The sequence below is a fragment of the Scleropages formosus genome, chromosome 7, assembly GCF_900964775.1.
Source record: "Scleropages formosus chromosome 7, fSclFor1.1, whole genome shotgun sequence".
In the NCBI taxonomy this organism is placed as follows: Eukaryota; Metazoa; Chordata; class Actinopteri; order Osteoglossiformes; family Osteoglossidae; genus Scleropages; species Scleropages formosus.
Window position 1 is genome coordinate 24,719,568 of NC_041812.1, and position 27,546 is coordinate 24,747,113.

The following is a 27,546-nucleotide window of genomic DNA, read 5'->3' on the forward strand; positions in this document are numbered from 1 at the left end:
GTACAGGGTTGCATTTTAGCAGGAATGTACCCCTACTGTGCCTTGCAACGGACTGGCATCCCGTCCTAGGTGTGTCCCCACCCCCTCCAGCCTTGCGCCCTCTGTTGCCGGGTTAGGCTCCGGCTCGCAGCTACCCCGCTCGGGACAAGCGGTTTCAGCCTATCTGTGTGTACCCCCACTGTTGCTCAGTGGTCACAATATTTATTCATTCTAGTATGACAGACATCTTGATGGGAACACCAACCTTCTCTAGGACATCATAATTCAGTTTGAAAGACCAGAGCTGCAGCCTTGCATTGAGTGCACTGATTGAAGACAGGGTGAGCAGGAACTGCTCTGCTTTCCCCAGAGGGATGTCTGGGTTGACTAGCTGTGCCTCCTGTATCTTCTGCTTCTCTTCTTCAGTGGGCACCATGGTCAAGATTTTCTGCCACAGATGAGAAAGTCACCATCGCTATGTCTGTCCGCATAATAACGAAGACAACTGCCGTAATCGCTAGTGAATTTTACTACATATTCTAACATGGCCAATTCACTACAGCTACAGTATTGATTTTTTTTATTGTGGATGTTTCAAATATGTTGTCTCATAACGTGTGTAATACAGCATAAAACAAGAAAAAGAAGAGCGAAATTCAATAAGTAGCATCATTGATGATTGCGACGATAAAAACGTCGCAGGGAAAAGTCTATAATTAAGTTAGTGGTAAAACATAATAGAAAGTATAATAATGTGCAAAAAAAAAAAAAATCTAATTAATCCTTCATATTTAAAAAGGAGAACATCATGAACTTCATCATTAGACCAACTCCTCTAATAAAAAACATTGCTAAGAGATGATACAGAGAAAAGGCTACTACAGGCAGCCCTCCAAGGAGGGGCAAGTATTCATACCTCAATGCCTTCTTTGTTTATTGCAAATTCATCAAAATTCATTATGGCACTCTTAATGACATGGATGGGTGGCAACACTGTCATGCCGATGTTGATGGCATTGCTTCTCTTCGGATCCAAGATGTGTATTTCTGGCTTTTTCCCTTCAGATCCTTTCTGCAGAACACGAGACAGGGAGAAAAATGGTTATTGCAAGCCATTTATACCTGTAAAGGTATGCAGTGTCAGCTGTAATTCCCACTACAGTCCATCCTTAAGAGCAACGGATTATATGGGTGGCGACACTGTCTGTTACTCTGAAAATTACATATTTTCATATACTATCCATATATACACTATACACACACACACACACACACACACACAGTTTTTTTATATTGAAATTTTAGTAACTATGTACATTTATATGTATATTCAAACAAAAATTAAATTCAATTAATTTTATAAATGAAAAAAATTAACAGGTAACAAGCGTTGCAAAACACATGCGAACAAGAGCCTGCTTTGAAAACTTTGACAGAGGAAGTCTGGGTCATGTGCTAGATCATGTTCTAGGCTAGCATGGATCTTCTGTCGACATGTTTTAGAAATGTTTGTGCACACACAAGGGTATGTGCACATTTTTGCCTATGTACTTATAATTTTTTCATTATTTTTAATTTATATATTTCGTTGTTTTGTTGTTTTGAAATTTTTAATTTTTATCTTTTCATATTTTCATTGTTTTATTTTTTTACAGAAAGAAAAAAAAAGAAATTATTTTTAATTTGCTGTCTGTGGTTCCAGAAACTCGTTGTTCTGCATATGGAAAGTAATTTTTGTGTGAATTAATGATGAGAAGGCAGAGAAATAAAAACCATGATTAATCCTGAAAAAGTAATGAAATAGGAACAATAAGTGTAAAAGAAAACACATGTACCCTGCCAAGAGGAATCTCCTTGGCCTTTGACTCAAACAGGTGTTCCAGTTTAGCCGTGTCCACAGCCACTTTGTCTAGCGATGCCCATATGGTACCATGCCCAAATGTGGACTTGCTAGGGCTGTCTGACTGCTTAAGCTCCTTCCAGAAGAGCTTGACCGTTTTCTTCTTCTTGATGAGGGCAGAGTCTTGGCTCATTGTAGGTGAAAGCGGTGATATACCATGGGGCGATGGTGGCGGCGGTGGTGGGGGAGGGTTCAAAGGACCTCCACATGGAAGGGGTGGAGGTGGAGGTGGAGGAGGGGATCCCATGCCTATACTCCCAAAGGGAGGAGGAAGAGGGGGTGGGGGAGGAGTGCCCAGACCAGCCATGGGTGGAGGGGGAGACATGTCTGAATCAAAGGAATCTATATCCAGAACATCAATGTCCTCTTCTTCTTGAAGGTCAGAGAAGTCTAAGTCTTTGATTTTTAGTATGATGCTGCTAGGCTGCAGTCCATCCACCGTGTGCTGGCTATCCCTGGAAAGGGGCATCATCAGCGTCTTTTCCAAGTTGCTGGAGTGCATTTCTGCATCAATGCTGCACTGAGGACGCAGCCACTGTTTCTGTTTATTTCCCAGTCGTTTCCAGGCCTGTGGGGCTGAGAAACAGCCCTGTGCTTCCGAGACCTTTGTCATCCCAGCACCGACCTCCATCGCACTCTTCTCCTCCTGATTCTCCAGCTTATTCATAGTCTCTGGTGCACTCCTGGCATACAGCATATCCAGCATGAACTTCTTGTCATTGGAGAGTGTGCTACATATTTCTGTCACGCTGTCCTGCTGCTGTAGAGTTCTGCCTACATCACAGAACAAACTATTTTACACTTTGTCCTTTCTCAACAAGCACAAGAAGCACAACACAACACTGAACTGAAGCACATTTTTAACATAAGCCATAACCATCATTTACAATGCCAGGTTTGACTGAGACATTACAGGGACAGCTGGTAGTGTAGTTGTTTGAGCTGCTGCCTTTGAACCCAAAGGTCACAGCTTCAGATCTCACCTCCAGCTGTTGTACCCTTGGGCAAGGTACATACTCCAAATTGCTCCAGTAAAGTTACCCAGCTGTACAAAAGTAAGTAACCATAGGTAGACTAATGTTATAAGGTGCATTGGAGAAAAGCATCACTTATGTTCCTCTGTTTCAGAAAATGACTCATTCAATATCAAATGAGCAAATAAAAATTCGAAGAATCCATCATCTTGACGGATACATTTTCGGGGTTGAAATTTCTACATCTTAACATACAACTATATGGCTGTAGTGTGACGTAAAATAAATTTGGAAGCCCTTACCATTAAAACGCTCCACGTACAAGCACCCCTCGGTGTTCCCACAAGCTACCATGCTAATCCCTTTGTGGGGGGCGAAGGAGCTGCTGCTAAACTATGACTGCCTGCACAAGCATCTGCCAGCAATCTTTAAAGTTTGCCTAATTGTTGGGTAGAACAAAACAGAAATGGGAAAATATCCACTTCTCCTTCTGTAAACTGTTTACTTGTCCGTTATCCAGTTTCAACAAACTGATGATCTTACTTGGGGTGGAGTCATTTGGCTGTCAGCCTCCGGAACGGGGCACAGGAAGCAAATAAGAAGGAAGTTCATTTAGTCTAAATGCCTAAGCTCTCGCAACGTTTTCATTATTACAGTTACAGCTTTGATGTCATCGTCATTGTTTTTGGAAATATATTGCTATCATACTTCATACTGGGACAGTATACTGAGAGTGTAGAGAATTGATAGGGATATAAATGAAGAATGAGAGCAGAAACAAAAATATGCATCTGTTGCCTTTGTCATTATGAGTTTCTGCTCTGTTCACAGACTGTTCTGGGGTGCTGTGGGAGTGGACTTCCTGATTGTCCCTATATGTTCACCCCCCAAACACACACATCCACAGAATCAGGAGTCATTACAATCACGCCCTTATCATGAGAGGAACTTTCTGGATTCAGCAGTCTTTTACTATAAACATAGGAACATTAAAGCAAAAAAGTGACATAAAGCTGAGATTGAAATTTGTTAAAAAAAAAAAAAAAAAAATGGAACTCAGCTGTTCAATAATAAGTCACCTTGGACAGAGATGTTGGCTAAATACTAGTTAATAATCACTGTAATTCTCTTTGATGACAAGTGTCCCCTAAGTAAATATCTTGTGCCACTTAGCTTTTGGGAGCCAAGCCTCAGCCCAACTTGGTCCCTGTAAAGTTGAAGAATTGCCTATGTCTAAGTACACACACAGGCTTACACTACTTGCACCAAACCAGAACCTAACCCAGCAACAAAGGGAGGACACAGCCAGGACAGGACACCAGTCCATCATAAGGCACCCCCAGCAGGACTCAAACCCCAAACTCACCAGAAAGCAGGACCCAGCAAAGCCTGCTGTGCCACCATGGTCCTCTACAGCTAAATAAGGATATTATTTAAAATACCCCATAAAGTCACCTTTAAAACACCCCATAAAGTCAGATACTCATAACTAAAATTAGTGTATCTCAGAGGATGATTGTAATAGTTCTTTACCCACCTCTAATTAGAACTCAGTGAGATACTCTGAGAGCCTTATGTTAAAGCGCTCGTCCAGCTAACAAGAAAGTCAGTCCTTCATAAGCTTAATTGTCTCTAGTTACTTGTTACATACATCTGCATTTCATCTGTTCAAGTGGCCCATTTTTTGTCCTTGCAAAGTTATCTCCAAGTACAGGAAACAGCAATAGAAGACTGACTCTATATTACTTCCCTTAGTACTCAGCTGCAGCCCTGAAAAACCTAAGCCACAGAAGAGCAGTTCTGGATAGCCTTGGTCAGGGTGGCAACCATACCTGCAGGAGTCAAGCTGGTGACAGACTTCTCAGTGGGGTCACTATATGTGTTGGGCTCAGGTGAGAAATCCTCCTTCTGGGGTTTTGGCTCATCAGGTGTGGGGCCAGGGAAGGGCTGCTTCCGTCTCTTCTCAAGTTCAGTGGCAACCAGATTGCTCAAAAAGGTGTCTCTGGAAAAGGGAAGGAGTGCTGGGCACAGGTAGTACAAGGCTTATCATTGGCAGAGCCCACATTGCCTGTGTTGATCAGTGGTGACACAGTGGATAAAGCTGGTGCCTTATAGATCCTGAGCAGTGGGTGTAGGTTTAAGCCCAGCTCAGTCAGTGCAGAGTTTGCATGTTTCTCCCCATGTTTGCTGCCCGAAGACATACACAAACAAAGGAACTGGCAATTCACTTCCATTCCCTCCTTGCCTAGAAGATCACTCAAGTAGTCACTAAGAGGTGAATCTGGCTGGCACTTCCACATGTACAAACTGTTACGGGAGCCACACCCATAAAACATATGGAAGGCCGAAGCAGGGCAGACCAGCATCTAGTCACAGCCGTCACTTCTGTATTGACAGTCTCATCCATGTAGTTCCAGCTGTCTCAGCAAAATTTAGCTTATTCATTTTATGAATCAAATCTGAGTGCCATACGGGGGCTTTCATTATTTATATTCTGGCTTCTCTTACATTAGTTAAAAATAGCTGTATAAATATTCACTTGCAACCGATGGCTACTTGTTCTCCTATAAGGTCACAGTGGTCTGGAGTCTATCCCAGAACCATAAGGTGTTAGGCAAGGCAGAGTACACCCCCGATGGGATGCCAGTCTATTGCAGGATGACCAAATGCACACACATTCAAGCTCACATTCATACACTAGAACCACCAAATCACCAGAACCATGTTTGGACTATGAGAGAAAAGACACCTATGCAGACATGGGGAGAAAAAGCTTTATAAATAGCAGACACTGCAATAACTAAGCAATAAAGTAAGATTTTTTTATTTCACACATACATCACTAATGACTTTTACAAATCAGCCTGACTGTGAGATATTACATTAATGACACAGCTAGTATGTGACAAGGACACCAGCAACTAAATGGAAGCCACTACCTTTCCCACATCAGAGCACATCACAGCCCCCTTATTTGCACCCTTGGTGGTTAAACACATGCCAACAGCAAATGCCAAGCCCCACACCACAGAATGCTCTCATAGCCACCAGATTTCAGATTACCCTGGGGACCTTGAGGAGAGGAGAGAGCAAAAGCGGAAATAAAGCTAAAATAAAAATATTATTGTAGACATCCTTAGGAAAAGATACAATCTGTTTATTTATAGTTTGCATATTTTGATGTTTTCAAGAAATAAAGATATAATACACCCTTAATATAGTCTTAGTTTGTAGCTGGATTTTTTTCCTTAAACTCCGCCGCCGCTCTGTAAATGTATGCTCACTAAAAAAAGTTATTGAAAACTAAAGCCAGTCCTTAATATTTTCCACTGCAAAATTGGATGCATATTTTAATATTTGCAGTACAGAAATAATGTTGTCTTCTTTATAAATACATTTGTCTGACACTTATCTTAAGAGCTGTCGGCAATTGTTAAGTAATAAGCAATAAAGCTGAGTATTTTTTTGCTGAAGCAATTCAGAATAGTTACCTTATGCGATGGTTCTACAGCAGCAGTAGGATTTGAATCTGCAACCCATAAAAGGCAGCAGCTCCAACCACTGCACCACCTGCTGGCTATAACTACATACTGATGACTGGGTTCGAATCACTCGATTGCATAATTAATTTTGCTGTCATTGTTATGATTTGTGAGAAACAAATATGTCATTTTCAATGCAGACACAACTTCCCTTGTTAATAATTAAATTATCTTGACTGGAGCAAGGGCATCAACCAAGAAATTATTTCACTTGCACATTTTACCCTACATAAAAATTAAGTTTTTTTATTTGAATCAGACCAGCACTTTTTTAATAATATTATTATTAAAAAGAGTAAAAGGGGAGAAGGGTCTCCGGTAACTGATTTCTTGCATTTTGTTTAGATTTCATGCACCACAACCTCTTAATCCCCGACCACCTTGATCAGTACAGTATCAACAGGCAAACACACCCCCAGCTCCATACTCACTCAAATTTCTTTAGGACTGGTTTGTCCGATTTTACGTTACACACATCTGGGCTGTAAACAGAACAATTTTAGATTGAAAGCAACCCACGGACTGCCACTGATACATTTTCAGCTTTCAGCATTAGCAATGCAAAGATGTCACATCATCCATCTTCATCCTGAATATCAAAACAAGATGCTTTAAGACAGCGGCTCTTAACCTGGTTGGGCTTCAGGTGGGCAGGCGTGAAGAACAGACATGCTTTGAAAATAATACTGGCTAACTAAACGAAAGCTGAACACAAAGTTCCCTCATTTTTATTATCACTGACAGTTATATGTGAGGTTAATTTTCAGTGCAATAAACCGAATGCAATATAGTCCTGGACAAGGTTAATAAATTCTGCTTTAGACACGGAGCAGAGCACAAAGACACCAGGAGGTCACTGCCCGGAGGTACAATCTCTGGAAAAAAAGATTAATAATTTTCCAAAAAATGAATCACCTGACATTTTATAAGAATATTGTAAATTTGGCTACAGTGGGTTATTGTATTGATTAACACAAGCTGAACAGGTCAGCAATGGCACATGTGTCATTTCTTTGCTTTCCTTCGCAGAGATTGTTCACTTTCAGAAACGTTTAAGCCCACAGCACCTCCAAGAACGTAATTTCTGGCCCCGTCATCGCTTACTTACCAGACTGCACTGGCTTGGTGCAGTCTGTAAAATGAGAGACGAGAGGAATGTTGGACAGCAGAACAGCAAGGACAGAGATGGAGGATTGCAGTCAAATATTACCAGAGGAAGAAATGGCTATCAGTGACGCAGAAACACCAAATACCCCTTCAGTGTACTATAAAGATGAAGTTCACAAGAAAAACTGAAGAGAGCAAGGTGATAAAGTAAGCCTTCCGCAGTAAATAAAGTTGGAAACCTTAGAAAAATGGAAAAAAAAAAAGATTTGTCCACATTATTTACAAACCCAAAAAGCACAGGTATTGCTGCTAGTTAAAAAGAATGAGTAGTGATTAAGATTTGTCTGTAAAGACCCGGTTTGAAATTTTAAGCCGTTACAAACATTCCAGACAGGCTGATCTTTTAAAGAACATATTCCGTTTTTATAGGAACCTCAGAGTATCGCCCGCTTCAAATCAACACTTAGGAGCACCATGTCAGCCTGCTCTCACACTGAACTCAGCAGTTTCACTCACTCGCGTATCAACTGCGCTCATTCTAGGACATCTCTCCCTTCGCCTTGTACTTTTCTAAGCTGTCAGTTGCTCGAACCGTGTTCTATCGGTAGAGTCCACATAAGCGCCATCTGGCCCTCCTTGGCCCCCTTGATGATGGGTACTCACTTGAAGATGCCTCTGCCTTCGGTCCTAGGCGGCTGGTCCGCAAGTGGATGGGGCTGTTTTTCCTGAGGAGTGGAGTCTGTGGGAGTTGGGCTGCGAACAAAAGAAGAAAACACACACACACACACACACACACACACACACAAAGAATGAGCAGCCAGGCAGTGACAGAACAGGAGCTTAGATGCTCTGTGTCTCCAGACAGCACATGCAAACAGCCTGCTGCACCATGAGGCATACACTGATCCTGAATGTGTAACTATGCATGTGAATTTATTTCACTACTGTGTATGAGCTGCTCATCTATACAAAGCATGCCCATTTCAGGACATCCTGAGCACATTATGAAAAGTTAAGTATTTTTACTTATTTCTCTCTCTCAGGAATAAAATGCTGCGAGTTAGGCCTAGGGTACTAACTCAAACCCTAATGAACTTTCTACTGACAAAATTTCCGCAGTAACAAAACTTTTTGACTGCTACAAATTGTTTTTTTTCAATTCACGTGCCAAAACTTCACCCGATTAGCCGACACACGGTGCAAATAGTCAATAGTGCCTCGAGTTTGCCAACACCCTGCTCTGGCTCTGACTATGCATATGTGCTGTATTTTCGTATTTACAACGGGTCATAAATACCCAGGCAGGGGACTGGGAGCACGCAGGCATGTGCACGAGGTCGTCTGCAAGCCTGCTCTCTGGGAAGGAAACAGCGACAGAGAGTGCTGTACTGCTCCAGTATCCAAAACATGGTGCTGTCAGGCTTGTGGTATTTACATTTATTCATTCAACAGATGCTTTTCTCCAAAGCAACACACAACTCAAGGAAAACAATAGTGCATTTCACAACACACTGAGTTATGCATGCAGACACAGGATTCTCGTTGCAGCTGGTGTGTCCAACTCTACCCTTTACATCTGCAACTACATGTAGAATTGTTGAGGAGCCCCACTTTGTGTCGCATTCGACTAACAAACCTCCGGAGTGACAAACCAACTCTCGCTCTCAATTACGTTCATAAGTAGAGGACCCACCGTATACTGTGCATCAACAGCGACTCACCTGAAGATCCTCTAAGCAACAGCTAGCACATGTAAATGTTATAACGGGCAAAATTAAATTGAGTATACAAAGCTGAATACGGACACCCCTCGACTTACGCAAATAGATCGTTATTCAACTCCTTACGTAATTCGAAATGTACGTATGTCGGATTCCCCCTCCACTACAGAGCCAAGCCTTATCATTTCCTTTGCATTTGTTGCAAACACAGGTCTAAAGAAATTACACAATATAATTCTCTAGTAAATGTCAGACATATTAAACACTGTAATAAGACATAGGCCTAGTCAATTAAATACATTTTTACATTTCTATAAAGCATACATTTAATTTAAAAAAATAGACTACTGCATACGGTACATGTACGGTATTGTACTGCGCATACTTACCTTATATCTAGTAGTATGCTGGCACACAAGAGGGTGCTGTTGTTGCATAATTTATCATTTTTCCATATCTGTTATTGCACCTTGACGTTTCTTTGTTATTGTTGTTTTCACGCTAGCTCTTCCTTTCACATGCTCCTTTATACGTGCAGCATCCTTTACTATCGTATTCAGTCGATACAGCTAAACCTAGCTCCCGTGCTATAGACGATAATCTTTCTCCACCTTCATACTTCCTTTTTTATGTTTGATTTCATCTCCAAATCGATTGCTGTACACTTGCGAGATGGTTCTCGTTTTTCTTCAAGTGCACGTTTACTGTCAGGTGTTGCAAATAATGAAAAGGGTATAAAATATGCAAAAAAGCACTACACTAAGGAGAGGGGATGCGTTCATGGCACAAAACACACGGGAACTTGCGCTTAACATATTTCAGATGTTTTATGTAAAATAAAAGTGCTATCCGTAAATAATGCGTATTCCGGGAATTTTATCGTAAATCCGGATTTCCGTAAATCGAATTTACGTAAACAGAGGGGTGTCTGTAAACTACATTTAATCCAAACAACACAAGATTAATTTGGCACATAAGTGCTAGCAGAGCTCCCTCTGCCAAGCTGACAAAGTCCGAGAGAGATGGGTTGAGTGTTTCTGCTTTAGCTGAGTCCTACATACCTCGTAAATGGCATAAATTACTATTACAAGGTAGTTTTAACATTAACTTGTCCCTTTCGATGGTTCTTGTAATGTCATGAGAATGTACAAAGACAGATGGGGTGTGGTAAAGAACTTAGAGAAGTACTTTTAAACACTTACTCATTGGACTTTGTGCCCTTGTTAATAGTAGTCTAATGACATACAGCAAATTTAGGAGATATGGTTACCTGCTTTTGAAGAGTAGTATTATCCACAGTCAAACATCACAAATAAATCCCTCCATCTCGCAAAGACACATCTCATATGAAAAATGCAATTGGCAACTAATGAAAAACTATTTTTACGTTACATGGTTCGAAGCTGAATGTGCTTTGAGACAGGTCTCACTGACCTGCTTAGCACAGGAGAATGGTCTTTGGTAAGAGATTTCTTGCAAATTGCCACAGGAGAAAAATACTGGCTCACAAATGAGTGCTCCCTAGTGAAACAGGGTAAGAGGAAGAAAGCAGTATGAGTTAGTAGCTTAGTGAAATGAGAGGAAACAGGTTCTCACTGGAAGACTCTACTACTGTTAGCAAGAAGTTTACAGTTGATGTAGTACCCTTAAAAATCCATAGGATTACGCAACCGTACAGCTTACCGTCATTCATTCAAACTCATTCGATTTTAAACCATAGGACCAGAGCAGGGAAATTGATTGATGAGACCGAACACAACCGAGAGACTGAGCTCGGTCTGTGTACGCACACATAAGTACACTCAAACAACACACACACACTGTGTCAAAAGGAGTACATGGATGGGTCACTGTACTAAACATACACTTGCACAAACATACACACAGACACAGTATCCATTGGAACACACGTATATGTGTCGAAACTAGACACACACACTTACAGAGACAGAATCCATGGACAGGATTTCTGCTGGTCTACTCACAGACATGTGTGTTCCAAGGAAAATATTCCCTCTCTGTGTACATAGTGGCTTTGTCAACTCAGGGGAATGTTTTTCCTTTCCAGAAACTATACTTAGAAGCACATGTAGCAGTTTCAGGATTTTTAGAACGCTTTTAGATGCCAAACAACATCGCATACCTGACAGTTCAAAACATCCAGTCATACTCACTCATCCAGCTTTAATGTGCTTCTTATAACCATAAGTAAACTGGGTCCTCAGCTTATTGTTCATGGTTTTGTCAAAAATGTAGGTTGCATACCCACACTACGGAAGCTGTGCCAATAGGATGAACAAAAGAGAATTTAAATTTTGCAAAACAAGAGTTTCTTTTACGCATGTAAATTTCTTCTGATTAGGAAGCGTTCATGCTCTCCCCTTTAGTTTTTACATACATCAACAGACACAAAACAGCTGACTGCAAGTGACACAAACAACTCACTCTTTCCATTTTCTCCTTCAGTAAGATCTGCCAAAATGTTGAGGTGCCCTGAGAATCTCGTGGTCATGTGATATAAGATGATCCTCTGAAATAGTACAAGTAACACCTATAGGATGTTCTAAAAGCCAACCGGGGTGTGTTGAGAAAACTGGACCACAGAGTCCAGAAATGAAGGATCATCCCTGGATCCTAATGCATACTTAATAGAAAAGTAGGCAGTACATATTGTACGATACATCTACAGTGGAGAGGATGCGGCTTTCGATGTAGCCAGCATATTATTTCTTTAAATAATCTATCTATCTATCTATCTATCTATCTATCTATCTATCTATCTATCAGTATCCACATTTTACTGTCCTTCTAAGTACCTTACACCAACAGCAGCAATTTTATTCTGTTCTCTTGCTGTGAGATGTCACTGTGACCTTTGATAATAATTTCAATGTCTTGACTGAAACACCTACTATGGTATACTTTTGACTGTACACTGGAATTTTTTCTGTATTTTCTTCCCCAGAGAAACACTGGGCTTCTGCAGTGAGGATCGGCCGCCCAACAGCCGCCCAACAACACTCACGCATAGCTCTTTGACGCACTTACTGGCTGACAGGAGTGCTGTTCTCTGACTCAGCAGGAGAGAGAGCGGTACCATTGCTGGAAACATGGGGCAGCAGGGGTGAGCTTCCCTGAGATCCAGACTCTGAGATGCTGGGCATGGCCTTGGCTGATTCTGGCGTTGATGGCTCAGAAACCTGAGGGGAGGCCATTTCATCGAGGCTTCTGTTGGGGCTCTGGAAAGCAGGGGAGAAGATGGAGCTGGCAAGTGTCAGCATCTCTGTTGGGCTCTGCCCAACTGACCGACGGCTCCTTCTGCCTTCCTCTGCACATTGTGCCACTTTTCTGCGCTCCTTTCGAATGTTCGGTAAAGCTTCTTCCACTTCTCCGTCCTCGTACTTCAGAGCATTCTGCAGAATGACAAAAAGACTGTACAGTCGCAATAGAATATAAAGCATTGCTGATCACAAACAAAAGGCTGAAGACCCCCCTGTGGCATCTCATGCATTGAGGGTTGTGCCTAATCTGATACCAGTTTTTAAATTGTTGGCATTGAAACAGTACGTTGCTACCTTGTTCTTCAAGAGTACAGTCACATATCTTTTCCAGCCTGCATTATGAAGGTTTAAATGATGTATTGAATATTGACAAGAACAACTGTGTGTGTGTGTTTGTCTATTATTGTGATTTATTTGAGGAAAAGATCACATAAGAGATTAATGCAGAAATTCAGGTAATTCCAAGGGGTTCACAAACTTTTTCTTGCAGCTGTATGTGATATACTACTGCTTGAGCTCATACCTCATATATGGCAAATTGCTGTTTCAGCTCTGACTCTGTCTCCTTGTTGTTCATGTGTTTCTCCATGATACTCTCCATTCCCTGCTCCTCCAAACAATCTGTGACATCATAGAAGGAGTCCTGATCTGGAAGGGCTGCCAAAGTCTGAAGATGTGAGATATGTGTGTTGTGAGACCATACCAAGACATTTAGGACCACATTAGCACAGCAAATTGACAAAAAATTACAGCAGCAAGTATACATTACATTTAGAGTACAGTATGTACATGAAGGGGGGCGCAGTGGCACGGTGGGTTTGACTGGGTCCTTCTCTCCGGTGGGTCTGGGGTTCAAGTCCCGCTTGGGGTGCCTTGCGGCAGACTGGCGTCCCGTCCTCGGTGTGTCCCTTCCCCCTCCAGCCTTACGCCCTGTGTTGCCGGGTTAGGCTCCAGCTCCCCGCGACCCCGCATGGGACAAGCGGTTTCAGAAAATGTGTGTATGTACATGAATGCAATATAATTCATCTCTTTGTTTCAATCAGGAGTGTGTTTGTAATAGTGACATGTGTAGGCTGTATGACTAGCACAGTCAGCTGATGATACTGTATGTGGTCATCTGTGCGGCCAGGCAGAATACCTTATTGATGAGGGACATAGTATATATCAGCAGCTCGCAGTCTGAGAGATTCCTCTCCTCTAGGATCTCAATTAGGTAGGACCAGGATCCCACACCTGTAGCATGCAGATTCACACTGGTGGACATACAGTACACGGCCAGCTCTTTTCAATTTGTTCTCCTGAAGCAATGTATGGCTGCACCAGAAACACCACTTACCCCTTTTGTCATCAACAGTATTAACAGCTTGAATGAGCAGCAGGGCATTAGACTGTGTGTACTCCACAAAGACGATGAGAAGCTTGAGAGCCATTTTAACCACCAGCCTAGACTGCAGTAGTAGAGTCAGTGTCAGTGTAAAATCAACCAGCAGTACTTATACCTTCCCAGAGGTGGCGCTGCAAATCAACTTACAGCAGCTCCCAGTCATCGCAATCAAAGCTGAACACACGTTTGAGAATTATTTTTATTTTTTCAAACGCAATTATCTAAGTATAAGTAATTGTAAAGCTGTGCTTTTTGTTTTTTCTTTAATTATATTTCAAATACACTTTCTTTCATGTGAAAAAAAACATCGGAAAAGGAAGCGAAAAAAAGGTCTTTGTTGTGAATGTCTAAGGCTCATGCAGTGTGGAAGTGATTCTGATGCCGCAACACTCACCAAGCTGCCTGTGAGGGTGTATAACCATTGCACAGTCTCATTGTGGTTGATCACTCCATTCATCCCATCAACAAACAGCATAATCTGGCTCAAGGCTGGTAATGAAAACAATGTTTTTTTTTTTCATTTTAGAACAGCATTTTCATTGTCCACTGTGTACTGAGTTTGCAAGTACTATGGGGTGGAGGCTTAATCTACCCCAGTCGCTTTCAAACACCTTGATGTGAGACAGAAACTGCGATCTGATCCTGTAGTTGTGCCCACCTCGAAGGATGTAGTTCTGATAGTTGTGATCTGCCTCTGCTCCCACTTTGATGAAGCATGCCAGCCCTTCAGAGTTCACAAACTCTGGCACCAAGTCCTTGTCATCCTGCAGGAAAATTCAGTTGAATGCTTCTACTTGTCTGGGGGGCGCAGTGGCGCAGTGGGTCTGGGGTTCGAGTTCTGCTTGGGGTGCCTTGTGATGGACTGGTGTCCCGTCCTGGGTGTGTCCCCCCCCCCCTCCGGCCTTACGCCCTGTGTTGCTGGGTAGGCTCTGGTTCCCTGTGACCCTGTATGGGACAAGCGGCTCTGAAAGTGTGTGTGTGTGTGTGTGTGTGTGTGTGTGTGTGCTTCTACTTGTTTTTCATAGGGTCAGAGCACATTTAGCTTGTTTATGTATTTCAAGTTCAAGTTCAAGTGGGTTTTAATTGTCATTCCTCTATATAGCTTGTATACAGTGGAACGAAATGTTCCTCCGGGACCATGGTGCAGCACAAGACAGTACGCAACACTACATACATAAAGTGCAAATACACAACAGTGTGAGATGAGTACAGGACAATAAATATACAGAACACAACAGTACATACACAGGACAAAAAATACACAAGACAGGGGCTGTAAACTGTAAACTGTTTGTAGTGTAGCAACAATAAGTATTGAGTAGCAGCAAAAATGAGTTCCATAAAAAAAAGAGTCTGATGCAGCTTTGTAAAGCGTAGGTGTGCAGAGGTATTGAGTCATACTGGGTTAGCTGTTGTTTGACTTGGCCAGGTGAGCGTTGGGAGGCAGCAGGGTGTTGAGTAATCTGACTGCCTAAGGGAAGAAACTGTTGCGGAGTCTGCTGGTGGTGGCGCGGATGCTCCTGTACCTTCTGCCAGGTGGCAAAGGGGCGAAGAGTCCATGAGAGGGGTGAGAGGGATGAGAGGGGTTGTCTACAATGCTGGCGGCTTTTCGGATGCAGCGGTTTTTGTATGAGGTGTCGATGGAGGGTAGAGAGACTTTTCAGCTGTTCTCACAATTCACTGTAGGGTCTTGTGTTCGGAGGCTTTGCAGTTCCCGTACCACACAGTGAGATGGAAGGGGGGAGTGTGGCTCTCTTCAGCCTCCGTAGGAAGTGGAGGTGCTGCTGGGCCTTCTTGGCTAGGCAGGTGGTGTTGAGAGTCTAGGAGAGGTCCTCCATCCTGTGCACAAAAAGAAACTTGGTACTTTTGACTCTCTCCACAGTTGCTCTGTTGATGTGCAGTGGTGAGTGGTCTACTCAGGTCCTCCTGAAGTTGACAATCATCTCTTTAGTCTTATCAGCATTAAGATATAGATTGTTGTCTTTACACCATTCTGCGAACTGGTTCACCTCCTCTCTGTATGCTGACTCATCATTGTTGCTGATGAGGCCCACAACTGTAGTGTCATCAGCAAACTTGATGATATGATTTGAACTCTACTTTGCAGCACAGTCAAGAGTCAGTAGGGTAAACAGCAGTGGACTGAGCACACAGCCCTGCGGAGTGCCGGTGTTCAGTGTGGTGGTGCTGGAGGTGGAGTTGCCAATCCTAATGGACTGGGGTCTCTCAGTCAAAAAGTCCAGGATCCAGTTGCAGAGGGAGGTGGTCAGACCAAGCAGGCTCAGCCTTGTTATCAGTTCCTGAGGGATGATTGTGTTGAATGCTGAACTGAAGTCTATGAACAGCATCCTTACATAGCATCCTTTTTGTCCAGATGGGTCAGAGAAAGGTGGGTGGTAGCAGATATGGCGTCCTCTGTTGAGCGGTTTGGATGGTAGGCGTACTGAAATGGGTCCAGTGTGGTGGGAAGACTGCTCTTTATGTGTTTCATGACTAGCTGCTCGAAGCACTTCATAATGATATGTGTGAGTGCAACCGGCTGGTAATCATTCAGGCAGGACACAGACGATTTCTTCGGCACAGGGATGATGGTGGTCGTCTTCAGCGCACAGGGACAACTGCTTGGCTCAGAGAAATGCTGAAGATGTCTGTGAAGACACCTGCAAGCTGAACAGAACATTCTCTGAGCACCCGGCCGGGTATATTGCCAGGACCTACACCTTTCCGTGGGTTAACTTTGGACAGAGTCTTCCTGACGTCTAGTGCAGACAGACAGAGTATCTGGTCGGTGGGAGTTGGGGTGGTCTTACCTGTTGGTATGTTGTTCTGTGTTTCGAACCAAAACTTAGAAATCGTTCAGGGTATCTGGAAGCGAGGCGTCACCATCACAGACAAGTGCTGTAGCTTTGTAGTCTGTAATGGCCTACATGTCTTGCCACATGCGCGTTGTGTCCTTTGTATTTAGGAAGTTACCGTGGATTCTTCCCGTGTAGTTGAGCTTCGCCTCTTTGATAGTCTGGGACAGACTGGACCTTGCTGTGCGGTAGGCTGTCTTGTTGCCAGACCTGATGGCAGTGTCTCGGGTTTTCAGCAGCGAGCACTTCAGGAGTCATCCACGGTTTCTGGTTTGCATGTGTGGTAATGGTCTTGAAGGAAGTCACATCATCTATGCACTTGCTGATGTAGTCAGTCACTGATGGTGTGTATTCCTCCAAGTCTGTGGTATTGTGGTATGTAGCAGCCTCTCTGAACAGCTTCCAATCTCTGTGTTCAAAGCAGTCCTGAAGTGCTGGGATGGCTCCCTCAGACCAGGTTCTCACCTGTTTCAGGACCGCTTCGGCACGTTTCAGGAGTGGTTTGTATGCTGGGATCAGCATAATAGTTATGTGTTGTAAGCACTGTGAATGTATTTCGGCACCTGCACCGAATCAAAAAAGCAGGGTATAAAAGCATCACGTTGACTCACCGGGATGCGGAAGCTCTTCGGAACCACCGCTTCAACTCGTCCACAAAGCACACAAACGGCGCGAAACGGGAATATAGCAGGAAGGTGGAATCACAGTTTAACTGCACTCAAGATGCACGTAGGCTGTGGCAGGGAATCCAAACATTAACGGATTATAAACCACAAAGGCGGTCATTGACAGGTGCCGCTGCGTCTCTCCCAGACGAACTGAATGCGTTTTATGGCCGCTTCGAGTTCGAGAACAAAGACCCCCCACTGCGCATCCCCACAGTACATGATAACGCCAGTCTCACCATCTCTGTGGCAAAGTTGAGAAGAACTTTTAGCCAAGTCAACATCCGCAAAGCTGCTGGACGGGATGGAATTTCAGGGCGAGTTTTAAAAACATGCAGTGAGCAACTGGCTGCTGTCTTCACGGACATATTTAACACCTCCTTAAAAAGCTCAACTGTACCCACTTGTTTCAAAAACACCACCATCATCCCCATTCCTAAGAAGAACAAAGTGAGCTGCCTTAATGACTATCACCCAGTGGCACTGACCTCCATTGCAATGAAATGCTTTGAGAGGCTGGTGCTGTGACACATTAAGGACACTATCCCAGCCACTTTGGACCCACTGCAGTTTGCCTACCGCCACAACAGATCCACTGAAGACGCAATATCACGCACACTTCACACCATTCTGTCTCACCTGGATAATAAAAACTGCTATGCAAGGCTATTGTTTGTAGACTATAGCTCAGCATTTAACACTGTCATCCTAACCAAGCTGATCAAGAAACTACTAGGGCTGGGACTGAGCGCTGCATTATGCAATTGGATCCTGGATTTCCTCACCAACAGACCCCAGCATGTGTGGATTGGCAGTAATACCTTCTCCCCACTGATCCTCAACACTGGCACTCCACAGGGAAGTGTCCTGAGCCCAGTGCTATACTCCCTGTTCACACATGACTGTGTGGCCAGTCACAACTTCAACACCATCATAAAGTTTGCTGACGGTACCACCATTGTGGGTCTGATCACCAACAACGATGAGGCGGCCTACAGAGAGGAGGTGACGCTCCTGGCAGAGTGGTGCTAGGACAACAACCTGTCTCTAATTGCCAGTAAAACTAAGGAGCTGATGATTGACTTCAGGAAACAGGATACGGTTCAGGCACCCATCCACATAGGAGGGGACATGGTAGAGAGGGTCAACAGCTTCAAATTCCTCGGGGTCACCCTCACTGCCAAACTCACATGGACTGAGCACACAGCATCAACCATCAAAAAGGCCCATCAACGCCTCCACTTCCTCAGGCATCTGAAGAAAGCCAGGATGTCCACTACAGTCCTCGCCACTTTCTACAGGTGTGCTGTGGAGTCCATCCTCACAGGATGTATTACATCCTGGTATGGCAGCTGCTCCATACAGGACAAGAAAGCCCTACAGAGGGTGGTCAAAATAGCTCAGGAAATCATCGGCACACAGCTACCAACAGTCAAGGACACCTACACCACACACTGCCTTAGAAAGACGATGCGCATCATGAAAGATCATAGTCACCTCGCACGGGCACTTTTCTCTTCCCTGCTATCTGCAAAACGGCTTAGGTCTATTCGAACCCGCACAGCTAGGTACCGGAACAGCTTTTACCCCACTGCTGTAAGACTATACAACACTAACCAATGTGCCACCTTGAGTAACTAGAGCTGGACTTCTCCACCCAAGCACATTGGTAAATTACACTGTCACTTTAAGCATTCTCATTCTCTTGTTCTGAGTTCTCTGACTGTTACCATTGTTGTTACTACTGTTACCATTATTTATTGTTATTGCTGTCATTGCTGCTATTGTTATTTACTGTCATTGACACTGTTTTGTTTGTGCTGTATTTCTATTGTCCTTGCCCATAGTCTGTGGAGAAGCATTCAGGAAGATTTTCATGATACATGTACATGGTACTTGTATCTACGACAATAAACTTGAAACTTGAAACAACATTCTCGTCCCACTTCGCCCTTTGGTTCCTCATCCCCTGGCTTCACATCTTTGGCTCCAGACCCCAGATTCGTTACATCGACATTGGCTCTTGTTTTGTCCTCGGAACAACGTTAACCCCTCGACTGACCCTTGCCTGCCCCATGACTATGATTCTGGTTTGCCCCTTTGGTGTTCTTCATTAAAAGTTCCCACGATTGGGTCCGCCTATCCCTCTGTCTCCCAGCCTTGTCCATGACAGTTATGAACATGCTTGTGAAATTGATAGAGGTTCCGTCTAGAGGTGCATGCATCAAGTCTGGTGTCAGGACAACCACAAGTCCAAGCCTTCATGGGTGATGTGAAAGATTTTATAGGGGCTGGAGAAGCTTATCATCTGGACAAGGATGAATTTCAAGCCAGCAAAGTCCATATCTTTGGTGTTGAGGAAGAAAAACTACTGCAAAGTTCAGCTTAGGCACAAGGAGTACAGCGATTCCATCAGTCTTGGAGATTTCACTGAAGACCTTAAAAAAGTGGTTTCAAAGCAGTTTGAAGGATAGAGTAGCAATTCAGGCAACCTGCAAATACTTTGAGGGGTGGCTAACGTCCCAGCAGGTTTAAAGCATGTGTATACAGTATCAGTTCAGCATCCTGACAAGAGTTTTCTGGTTCCTTTCGGTTTATGAAGTCCCAATATCGACAGCTGTAGCATTCAAGTGAAAGATTAGCGGTCACCTCTGTAGATGACTTAGTGTATCTCAAAGCTTGAGCAGCATTTTTTGTATGGGCAGAATAGATACCCTTACACTTTAGGAGGGGTTTACAGTAACATGGGAAAGGGAAGTGCTGCAGTGCAGGAACTCAAGCGGTCCTACGATTTCTGGAGCAGGCATTGAGGTAAGGAAAAGAAGGAAGTGGAGCTTCTGTCTGCCATAGGGCAGCAAGAGTCCCAGCTTCAGCACAGCGTTGTGGTGGGCACGGTGACTTGTGGAAGGGTTGGTTTGGGCACTGTTCCATTACAGAGATTTGATGAGGGATAGAGAAGCAGACACTGATTCAGGGAGAGTTGTGCGGAGCAACTGAAGAAGTGCAGTTGACTAGGATGGTTGGAATGCAGCAGCATGGAACATAGACATGGTAGGAACAAGAGCTGAAATGTAAGGTCTCGGGGGCAGAGCTCTGAAGAGCACAATCCTAACATAGGAAGTACTTGATCCAAGCAGTTTGTGATGTGCTGTCTAGTCCATCCAAGCTGTACAGCTGGGGAAAATTTGGTTGTCTGTCAAAGATAGCAAGAATAGAGCACTTCCTGCAACTGTACAAAAATTGTGCCTGAGCTGCACCTGTAGTAGGTACTCAGGGCTGTAGTAGAGCGTGGAACAGGTCTTTCCTCATGCATAGTGGAGTCAACACACATTAGCACCTGCTTGGTGGCAAGGCAGACCACAGCATTTCTCAAGGAAGGTGAAGGAGCAAAATCAAGAGCCAGTGCTATTTCAAGGCTCCTGGTATTGGTATTAGACTGTCAGTTGATGGATGAGTTAGGAATGCAACTTGGGTTTCCAGTCAATATGACAGAGACATCCCTGAGGCACTCAGCATGCCACTGTTGCAAAGCTCTAAACAAATCATCTTGTTGGAGCTTACAGTAACTGGTAGAGCAGTGCTGCTCAAAACCTTGGAAGGCAAGCTGTGTGCCCATGGAAGAAGGTTGCAGGGGCTTTGCTGGAAAGTGCACAGAGCCTTTAGTATGTTAGGGATCACAGGTAACCAGAGGAGGAAGGCTATGAAAGTTATTACTGAATTTGTGGAATGAGCATCTAGGTGCCTGTGGATCAGGAGAGGTGACCCAACAGTTCAAAATAGTGGCACCTGGATGCAGGCTGGGGACTGATCAATCCTGGCTGGGTCACCTAAGTGAAGGTGTTTGATCCTGACAGGCTCAACACACTCAGAGACCCCAATTTACCATACTGATGATGTGTCCAGGTGCCTGCAGAATCTAAAATATAAATGTGCTGATGCATTTGTGTGTCTGATCGTGAGAAATACTGCACATTAACAACAAACCGGCTTCCATGTAGTTGATTCCAATTAATTATTCAAAATCATAATAGTCACTTCAGCTCCTGCAAGTACTGTTCTGAACTAGCCTCAGACACAGCTGTTACCACGGAAACAGAATAGAGTTTCCTGCCTCATTCCACCTACATTTGAAAGAACACAATAGGGAGAAGGAGACTCAAACAAAGATGTTTAAACCCAGCTGGGGCTAAGGTTTCAATCTTTAAATATAAAGGCTGACATCATAAAACTGAATTTTAGTGTTAGCTGTTCTACTGCACTTCTGCCGTAGGGCAATGGTCTTCAGTTCCTTCTACTTATATCTGTTAAATCTGTTTCTCCATCTATGTCATAATGACAAGTTTATTTATCTCCACAACTGAGTTCTACATTTGGAACTGACTTTCATATTCGGCATCATATCACATTACACACACACACACATTTTCTGAACCGCTTGTCCCATACAGGGTCACGGGGAACCAGAGCCTACCCGGCAACACAGGGCGTAAGGCCGGAGGGGGAGGGGACACACCCAGGATGGGACGCCAGTCCATCACAAGGCACCCCAAGCGGGACTTGAACCCCAGACCCACTGGAGAGCAGAACCTGATCCAACCCACTGCGCCACCGCACCCCCCCGTCATATCACATTATGTGTGGTTAAAATGAAAGTGACTGGTAATTTAAACCACACAGAAATGACCACATCCAAATTTGCTGTCTATAAAAAGGTGGTAAGCAGACATTTTTTTAAAATCTTTAATTTATACTTTGAAAGAGGTCATTCAGCAGGAGACATGGTGGTGCAGTGGGTTGGACTGGGTCCTGCTCTCCGGTGGGTCTGGGGTTCAAGTCTCACTTGGGGTGCCTTGCGATGGACTGGCATCCTGTCCTGGGTGTGTTCCTTACACCCTGAGTTGCTGGGTTAGGCTCCGGCTCCCCGCAACCCCATATGGGAGACAAGTGGCTCGGAAAGTGTGTGTGTGTGTGTGTGTGTGTAAGTGTAAGGTCATTTAAAGAACAAAATATTTAGGGTAATTTTCAAGCGAGCCCCTTGGAATACTGGTAACCACATTTGCACCACAGCTGCTGAGGAAAACCATAGCCCAAACTAAGTTTTTGATGACCTTGTAAGGCTGACTGTTGAATTTATTTACAAAAAAAAAAAAAAAAACATCAAAAACAAACAAAGCTGGAACTGTAGCTAGACTGCTGATGAATCACTAAATACAATAATACTGACTTCTTTCTATGGGCTTTCTGTGCAATGCTTTTCCATGTAAGGATAGGCAATCACAAACAGTATTGTTCCTTTGGGTTAAACTTTACGTTCTGAAAGTGAAATTACTTCTGTTATGTTACACAGAACGGAAATGCTTTTTCTGCTATTATTTAAATTTAGCTTGCCACAGCTACACAATCAGTGCTGACTTCCCCAAAAGACTTTTTCACCTTTGAGACCACGGAGAAAACACATTCAATACTGATCAACCTCACAGGTTGTCAAGTAGGCCACACACCATCTGGTGCTAAAAGGTCAAAGTAAGGACTATTTTTCTCTTTCATCAGTTGTATTCGTGACACACAAAACTCAGTTCTCTGCAGGTCCATACCTCAAACAGCTGCTTTAGAGAGAACAGGGATCTCCTCAGTTCTGGTCCATGTGAATTGTACAGTTTTTCTGCAAAAGACACATTAATATGACAGATCAGCATGAGTGGAGTTCGAGGTCCATAGAGCCATAACATCACAGATACAAGATACATGGTGGTGCAGTCAGTACTGCTGGTGTCTCACAGCTCCTGGACAGTGCAAGAGGATGTCAGTTTCAAGTGAACTGGTCGCTCTACAATCGTCCATAGTGTGTGAGAGTGCATTTGTTGTACAGATGAGTGATTATGTATATCAAGTATCTAGCATTGTAGACAATCATCTTGGATGAAAAAGTGTGATTTCAAATACTGCACAGTATTCCTTGTAAGATGCTTTGGAGAGGAGCATCTTCCAAATGAATAAATGCAAATTTACTAGTTTTATTTGTTAATTTTGAAATTATGTAATGTCGTCGTTGCACACTCTCTGAAACCAGTTGTCTCAGGGGGGGTTGCAGCAAGCTGGAGCCTAGCTTGGCAGCATATGGCACAAGGCTGGAAGAGGAGGGGACACACCCAGGGAAGGACACCAGTCTGTCACAACGCACCCCAAGCAGGACTTGAACCCTAGACCCACCCAACAGCAGGATCCAGCCAAACCTGCTGCACCACCACGCTGCTGCCTCCCCTTTAATGCCACACTGTTGGTTTAAATTTGAAATCTAAAAGCAATACATTTAAAATGTTGCCACACACACACACACACACACACACACACACACACACACAGTTGCAGGGAGCCAGAGCCCAACCTACCAACACAGGTCCACAAGGCTGGAGGGGGAGGGGACACACCCAGGATGGGACACCAGTCCATCACAAGGCACCCCAAGCAGGACTCAAACCCCAGACCCACCAGAGAACAGGACCTGGTTCAACCCACTGCGCCACCGCACACTCCCCATCTTGCTTCAGAGTTCTTCAAAGTTTAAAAAAAATTGAAATGTGGATTTGCAGTGAAGGAATGCAATGCCAAAGGTTGCCATATAGTAAGGTCTATGATGTAAAAGCTGCCATCAAAAAGCATATGAAGTATGCTTTTTTATTGAGAATAATCTCAAAATTCCAAGCTTATTGGGCATATTGCTTGGGCTTACAGTGCCACAGGATGCTGCACAAAATATTAGAAACAAGGAATCCAATACAGGCAGTTCCGGATTACAAATGAGTTCCATCCCAAAGTCCGTCTCTAAGATTCGAAATTCAAGAGTTTATTGTCATGTGTACAGTAAACAGTTTGTTACACTATACAATGAAATTCTTACTCTGCGAATCCTCTCAGCAGCCTATGACATAAATTATAAGGACGTAAGGAAAGAAAAGCACAAGAAAAATACAACGAAAACACAAGGCATAAATCACAAATTTACAAAAATTACTATTAGTGCAAAAATCCAAGAAACGAGGTTATATACATATATAAAGTGTGCAGTGCGCAATGTAAACATGGAAGTCGTACATGTGCAAAATCCTGCAGAGGCTGATTGGGTCTATTCGCAGTTGAGAGGGGGTGTGTATTTGTGTATGCAAGGTATGCAGAGGTAGTCTGTGGTCTCTGATGTTATTGGCATTGTGGATGTGTATGTGTGTGTAGGAGGGATGGGGGGTAGTTGATACCTCTCAGGCTCAGAGGGTGAACTGTGTCTGCTGTGATGGGTGGAGAGGCAGTGGATGGGTGTCGTTCACAAGCCTGATGGCCTGTGGGTAAAAAATGTTTTTGAACCTTGAGGTTCTGGCTTTGACACTCCTGTAGCGTCTGCCTGATGGTAAGGGTGTGAAAAGGCTGTGCTGGGGATGACTATTGTCCTTGATGATGTTAATGGCTCTCCTGATGGTTCTGTCCTGGTATAGACTCTCCGGTGACGGTAAGGACGTTCCAGTGATGGTTTGAGCAGCTTTCACCACTCGCTGTAGCGCCTTACGATCCTGTACTGTGCAGCCTCCAAACCACACTGTGATAGAGCTGGTGAGGACGCTCTCGATTGCACACCTATAGAAGCTTCTGAGGATTCGGCTTGGAATGCCAAATTTCCTCAGCCTTCTCAAGAAATGCAGACGCTAACGTGATTTCTTGACCAGATGTGTAGTGTTGTGAGACCAGGTGAGATCTTCAGTAATGTGAACACCCAGGAATCTGAAGCTGCTCACCCTCTCCACTGCTGTCTCACCAATATGCAGTGATGAGTGTTGCTCCCTCCTTCTCCGTGGATCTATTATCAACTCCTTTGTTTTGTTGACATTGAGGGAGAGGTTGTTGTCGTGGCACCACTCTACTAGGTCAGCCACTTCCCTCCTGTATGCCAGCTCATCACCTTCCGTTATCAGTCCAATGACTGTCGTGTCATCAGCAAATTTGATGATGTTGCTGTTGTTCTGGGAGGCTACACAATCATGAATGAAGAGTGCGTAGAGTATGGGGCTCAACACGCAGCCCTGCGGAGTTCCTGTGTTTATGGTTATTGACCTGGATGTGTGGCTCCCCATTCTAACGGACTGGGGTATGCCCGTTAGAAAGTCCAGAACCCAGTTGCAAAAGGTGGGTGGCATATCAAGATTGTGAAGCTTCTTGATGAGCTTCGAAGGTATTACTGTGTTGAATGCTGAGCTGTAGTCAATAAACAGCATTCGAAACAAGTGGGTGAGGGCAGTGTGTATTGTTGTGCTGATGGCATCCTCTGTGGATCTGTTCCATCTGTATGCAAACTGGAGAGGGTCCAGAGTGTCTGGAGTGATGGTCTGGATGTACCTCATGACGATTCTTTCGAAGCACTTCATCACTATTGGAGTCAGTGCAATGGGTCGGTAGTCACTGAGGCAGGATGCTTTGTTGTTTTTTAGCATAGTGGTCCTCTTTTTTTTGAATTGAGGCTTGTGCAAGGGACAAATTGAATATATCCGTAAAGACATCAACTAGCACCGATGAGCAGGTTCTAAGTACGCGTCCAGGGATGTTGTCTGGGCCGGCTGATTTCCGCGGGTTTGTTTTCCCAAAAGTTTCACTTTAAGTCAAATTTGTACTTAAGTCGGAACGGTTAGGTACGGTTTGTGTCTAACGTCAGTTAGTCAAATGTTTGTCTTAGTATATAGTACATCATATATCTTTCTATGCATAAAAAAACATTAAAGAAAAACTTTCAGATACACTAAAACATCTTTAATATAACAATGCAATAATAATAATATTAAATGTAACTATGTACAGTACTTATAATAGAGAGAGAGGAGGAGAGAGAGAATGTGTGTGTGTAGATATAAAAACATTAAAGAAATTTTAATGTTCCCTTTTCCAATGTCCGTTGGCATTTCACCTTTTTCCGATCGCAGTAACACACACGAGACACTGTTAATTGCAACGTGGTCTGTGTCATACTGATCGGGCAAAGGTGCGTACATGTCGTAGACGTTAGGAGCGGGAACGAGGAATTGAGGATAATGAGGGACTTGGAAAGACAGGTAGATTGTCGTGGGTTCACTCAAGAGCGCTGGAGAGACGAGTTTCTCAAATGAGATTCAACAACGAGGGTGTGCAGATGCGGCTTATTTATACCCCACTGCTCTGATTTCGGGCAGGTGCGCATGTTCAGGGCGAGGTCATGGGTGTGACAGTCTGACTGAAAAGATGTGAAGCCTTTTCCCTACCTCGGGCTCACGCACCCACGAGCCGACGAAGCACTGTAGACAATGTTTTGATGCGCGTTGCAAAGTAGCGCCCATTTGTTATTACAAACCATTGAATGTACAGTAACTGAAATTTTTAATATAATGGGCTTTACGGGGGTGGTTCGTAACTACGGGTTTTACATAAGTCGGACGTTCATAACCCGTGGGACTGCCTGTAATTAGAAAAATCTGACATAAAAAACTGCACTGCTCATGTATGAGCACACACACACATTGTCTGAACCGCTTGTCCCAAACAGGGTCGCGGGGAGACAGAGCCTAACCCAGCAGCACAGGGTGTAAGGCTGGAGGGGGAGGGGACATACCCAGGACGGGACACCAGTCTGTCGCAAGGCACCCCAAGTGGGATGTGAACCCCAGCCCCATCAGAGAGCAGGACCTAACCCAACCCAACCCAACCCACTGCACCACCGCACCCCTCTCATGTATGAACATATTTTTTTTAAATAACTGTATTTGAAGACCAAAGTTTTCCTTACTTTTTGTGAGGACTCATTGCTGTTTATCCACATTGTTTATTAAACACTGCTTTTTTGTTCATCTTTATCTCAGGTCCCAAAAATTTTGATGGCCAGCATATGCAAGAAATTATGTCACTTTGTTAACATACATGTCTTTTTGTTATTGCCCATAGCTGTAAAAAACCTTTTATCCACAGAAATATATATTTGCATAGCTTGCTTACAGCTTTATGTTTAGCAAAGCAAAAAACAAGAAGGGTAACTTGCAGGGAAAAAAATGTAATAGACAATACATTTCTGAGAATTTTATTATCTCAGATATTATTTTAAAACTGACCATATTTCTTGCTTCACTTTACAGTG

General features: G+C 43.7%; 1 protein-coding gene across 4 annotated transcripts in view; it reads right to left on the reverse strand.

Annotated features, from left to right (window-relative positions):
• LOC108926239 (FH1/FH2 domain-containing protein 1-like) overlaps positions 1-27,546 on the reverse strand; it is a 44,034-nt gene that overhangs the window by 5,040 nt on the left and 11,448 nt on the right. Inside the window, exons 4-18 of one of the 4 annotated variants that reach the window (XM_029253588.1) lie at positions 23,003-23,070; positions 14,547-14,652; positions 14,283-14,377; positions 13,841-13,952; positions 13,643-13,737; positions 13,028-13,171; positions 12,272-12,636; positions 10,658-10,744; positions 8,166-8,255; positions 7,504-7,527; positions 6,827-6,877; positions 4,686-4,855; positions 1,815-2,653; positions 896-1,051; positions 245-427 (exon numbers count right to left, since the gene is read on the reverse strand). In XM_029253588.1, the coding sequence (XP_029109421.1) occupies positions 245-427; positions 896-1,051; positions 1,815-2,653; positions 4,686-4,855; positions 6,827-6,877; positions 7,504-7,527; positions 8,166-8,255; positions 10,658-10,744; positions 12,272-12,636; positions 13,028-13,171; positions 13,643-13,737; positions 13,841-13,952; positions 14,283-14,377; positions 14,547-14,652; positions 23,003-23,070 (2,585 nt within the window). The remainder of the gene's footprint in view (positions 1-244; positions 428-895; positions 1,052-1,814; positions 2,654-4,685; positions 4,856-6,826; positions 6,878-7,503; positions 7,528-8,165; positions 8,256-10,657; positions 10,745-12,271; positions 12,637-13,027; positions 13,172-13,642; positions 13,738-13,840; positions 13,953-14,282; positions 14,378-14,546; positions 14,653-23,002; positions 23,071-27,546) is intronic. The other 3 variants (XM_029253592.1, XM_029253590.1, XM_029253591.1) reach the window with 3 other exon arrangements.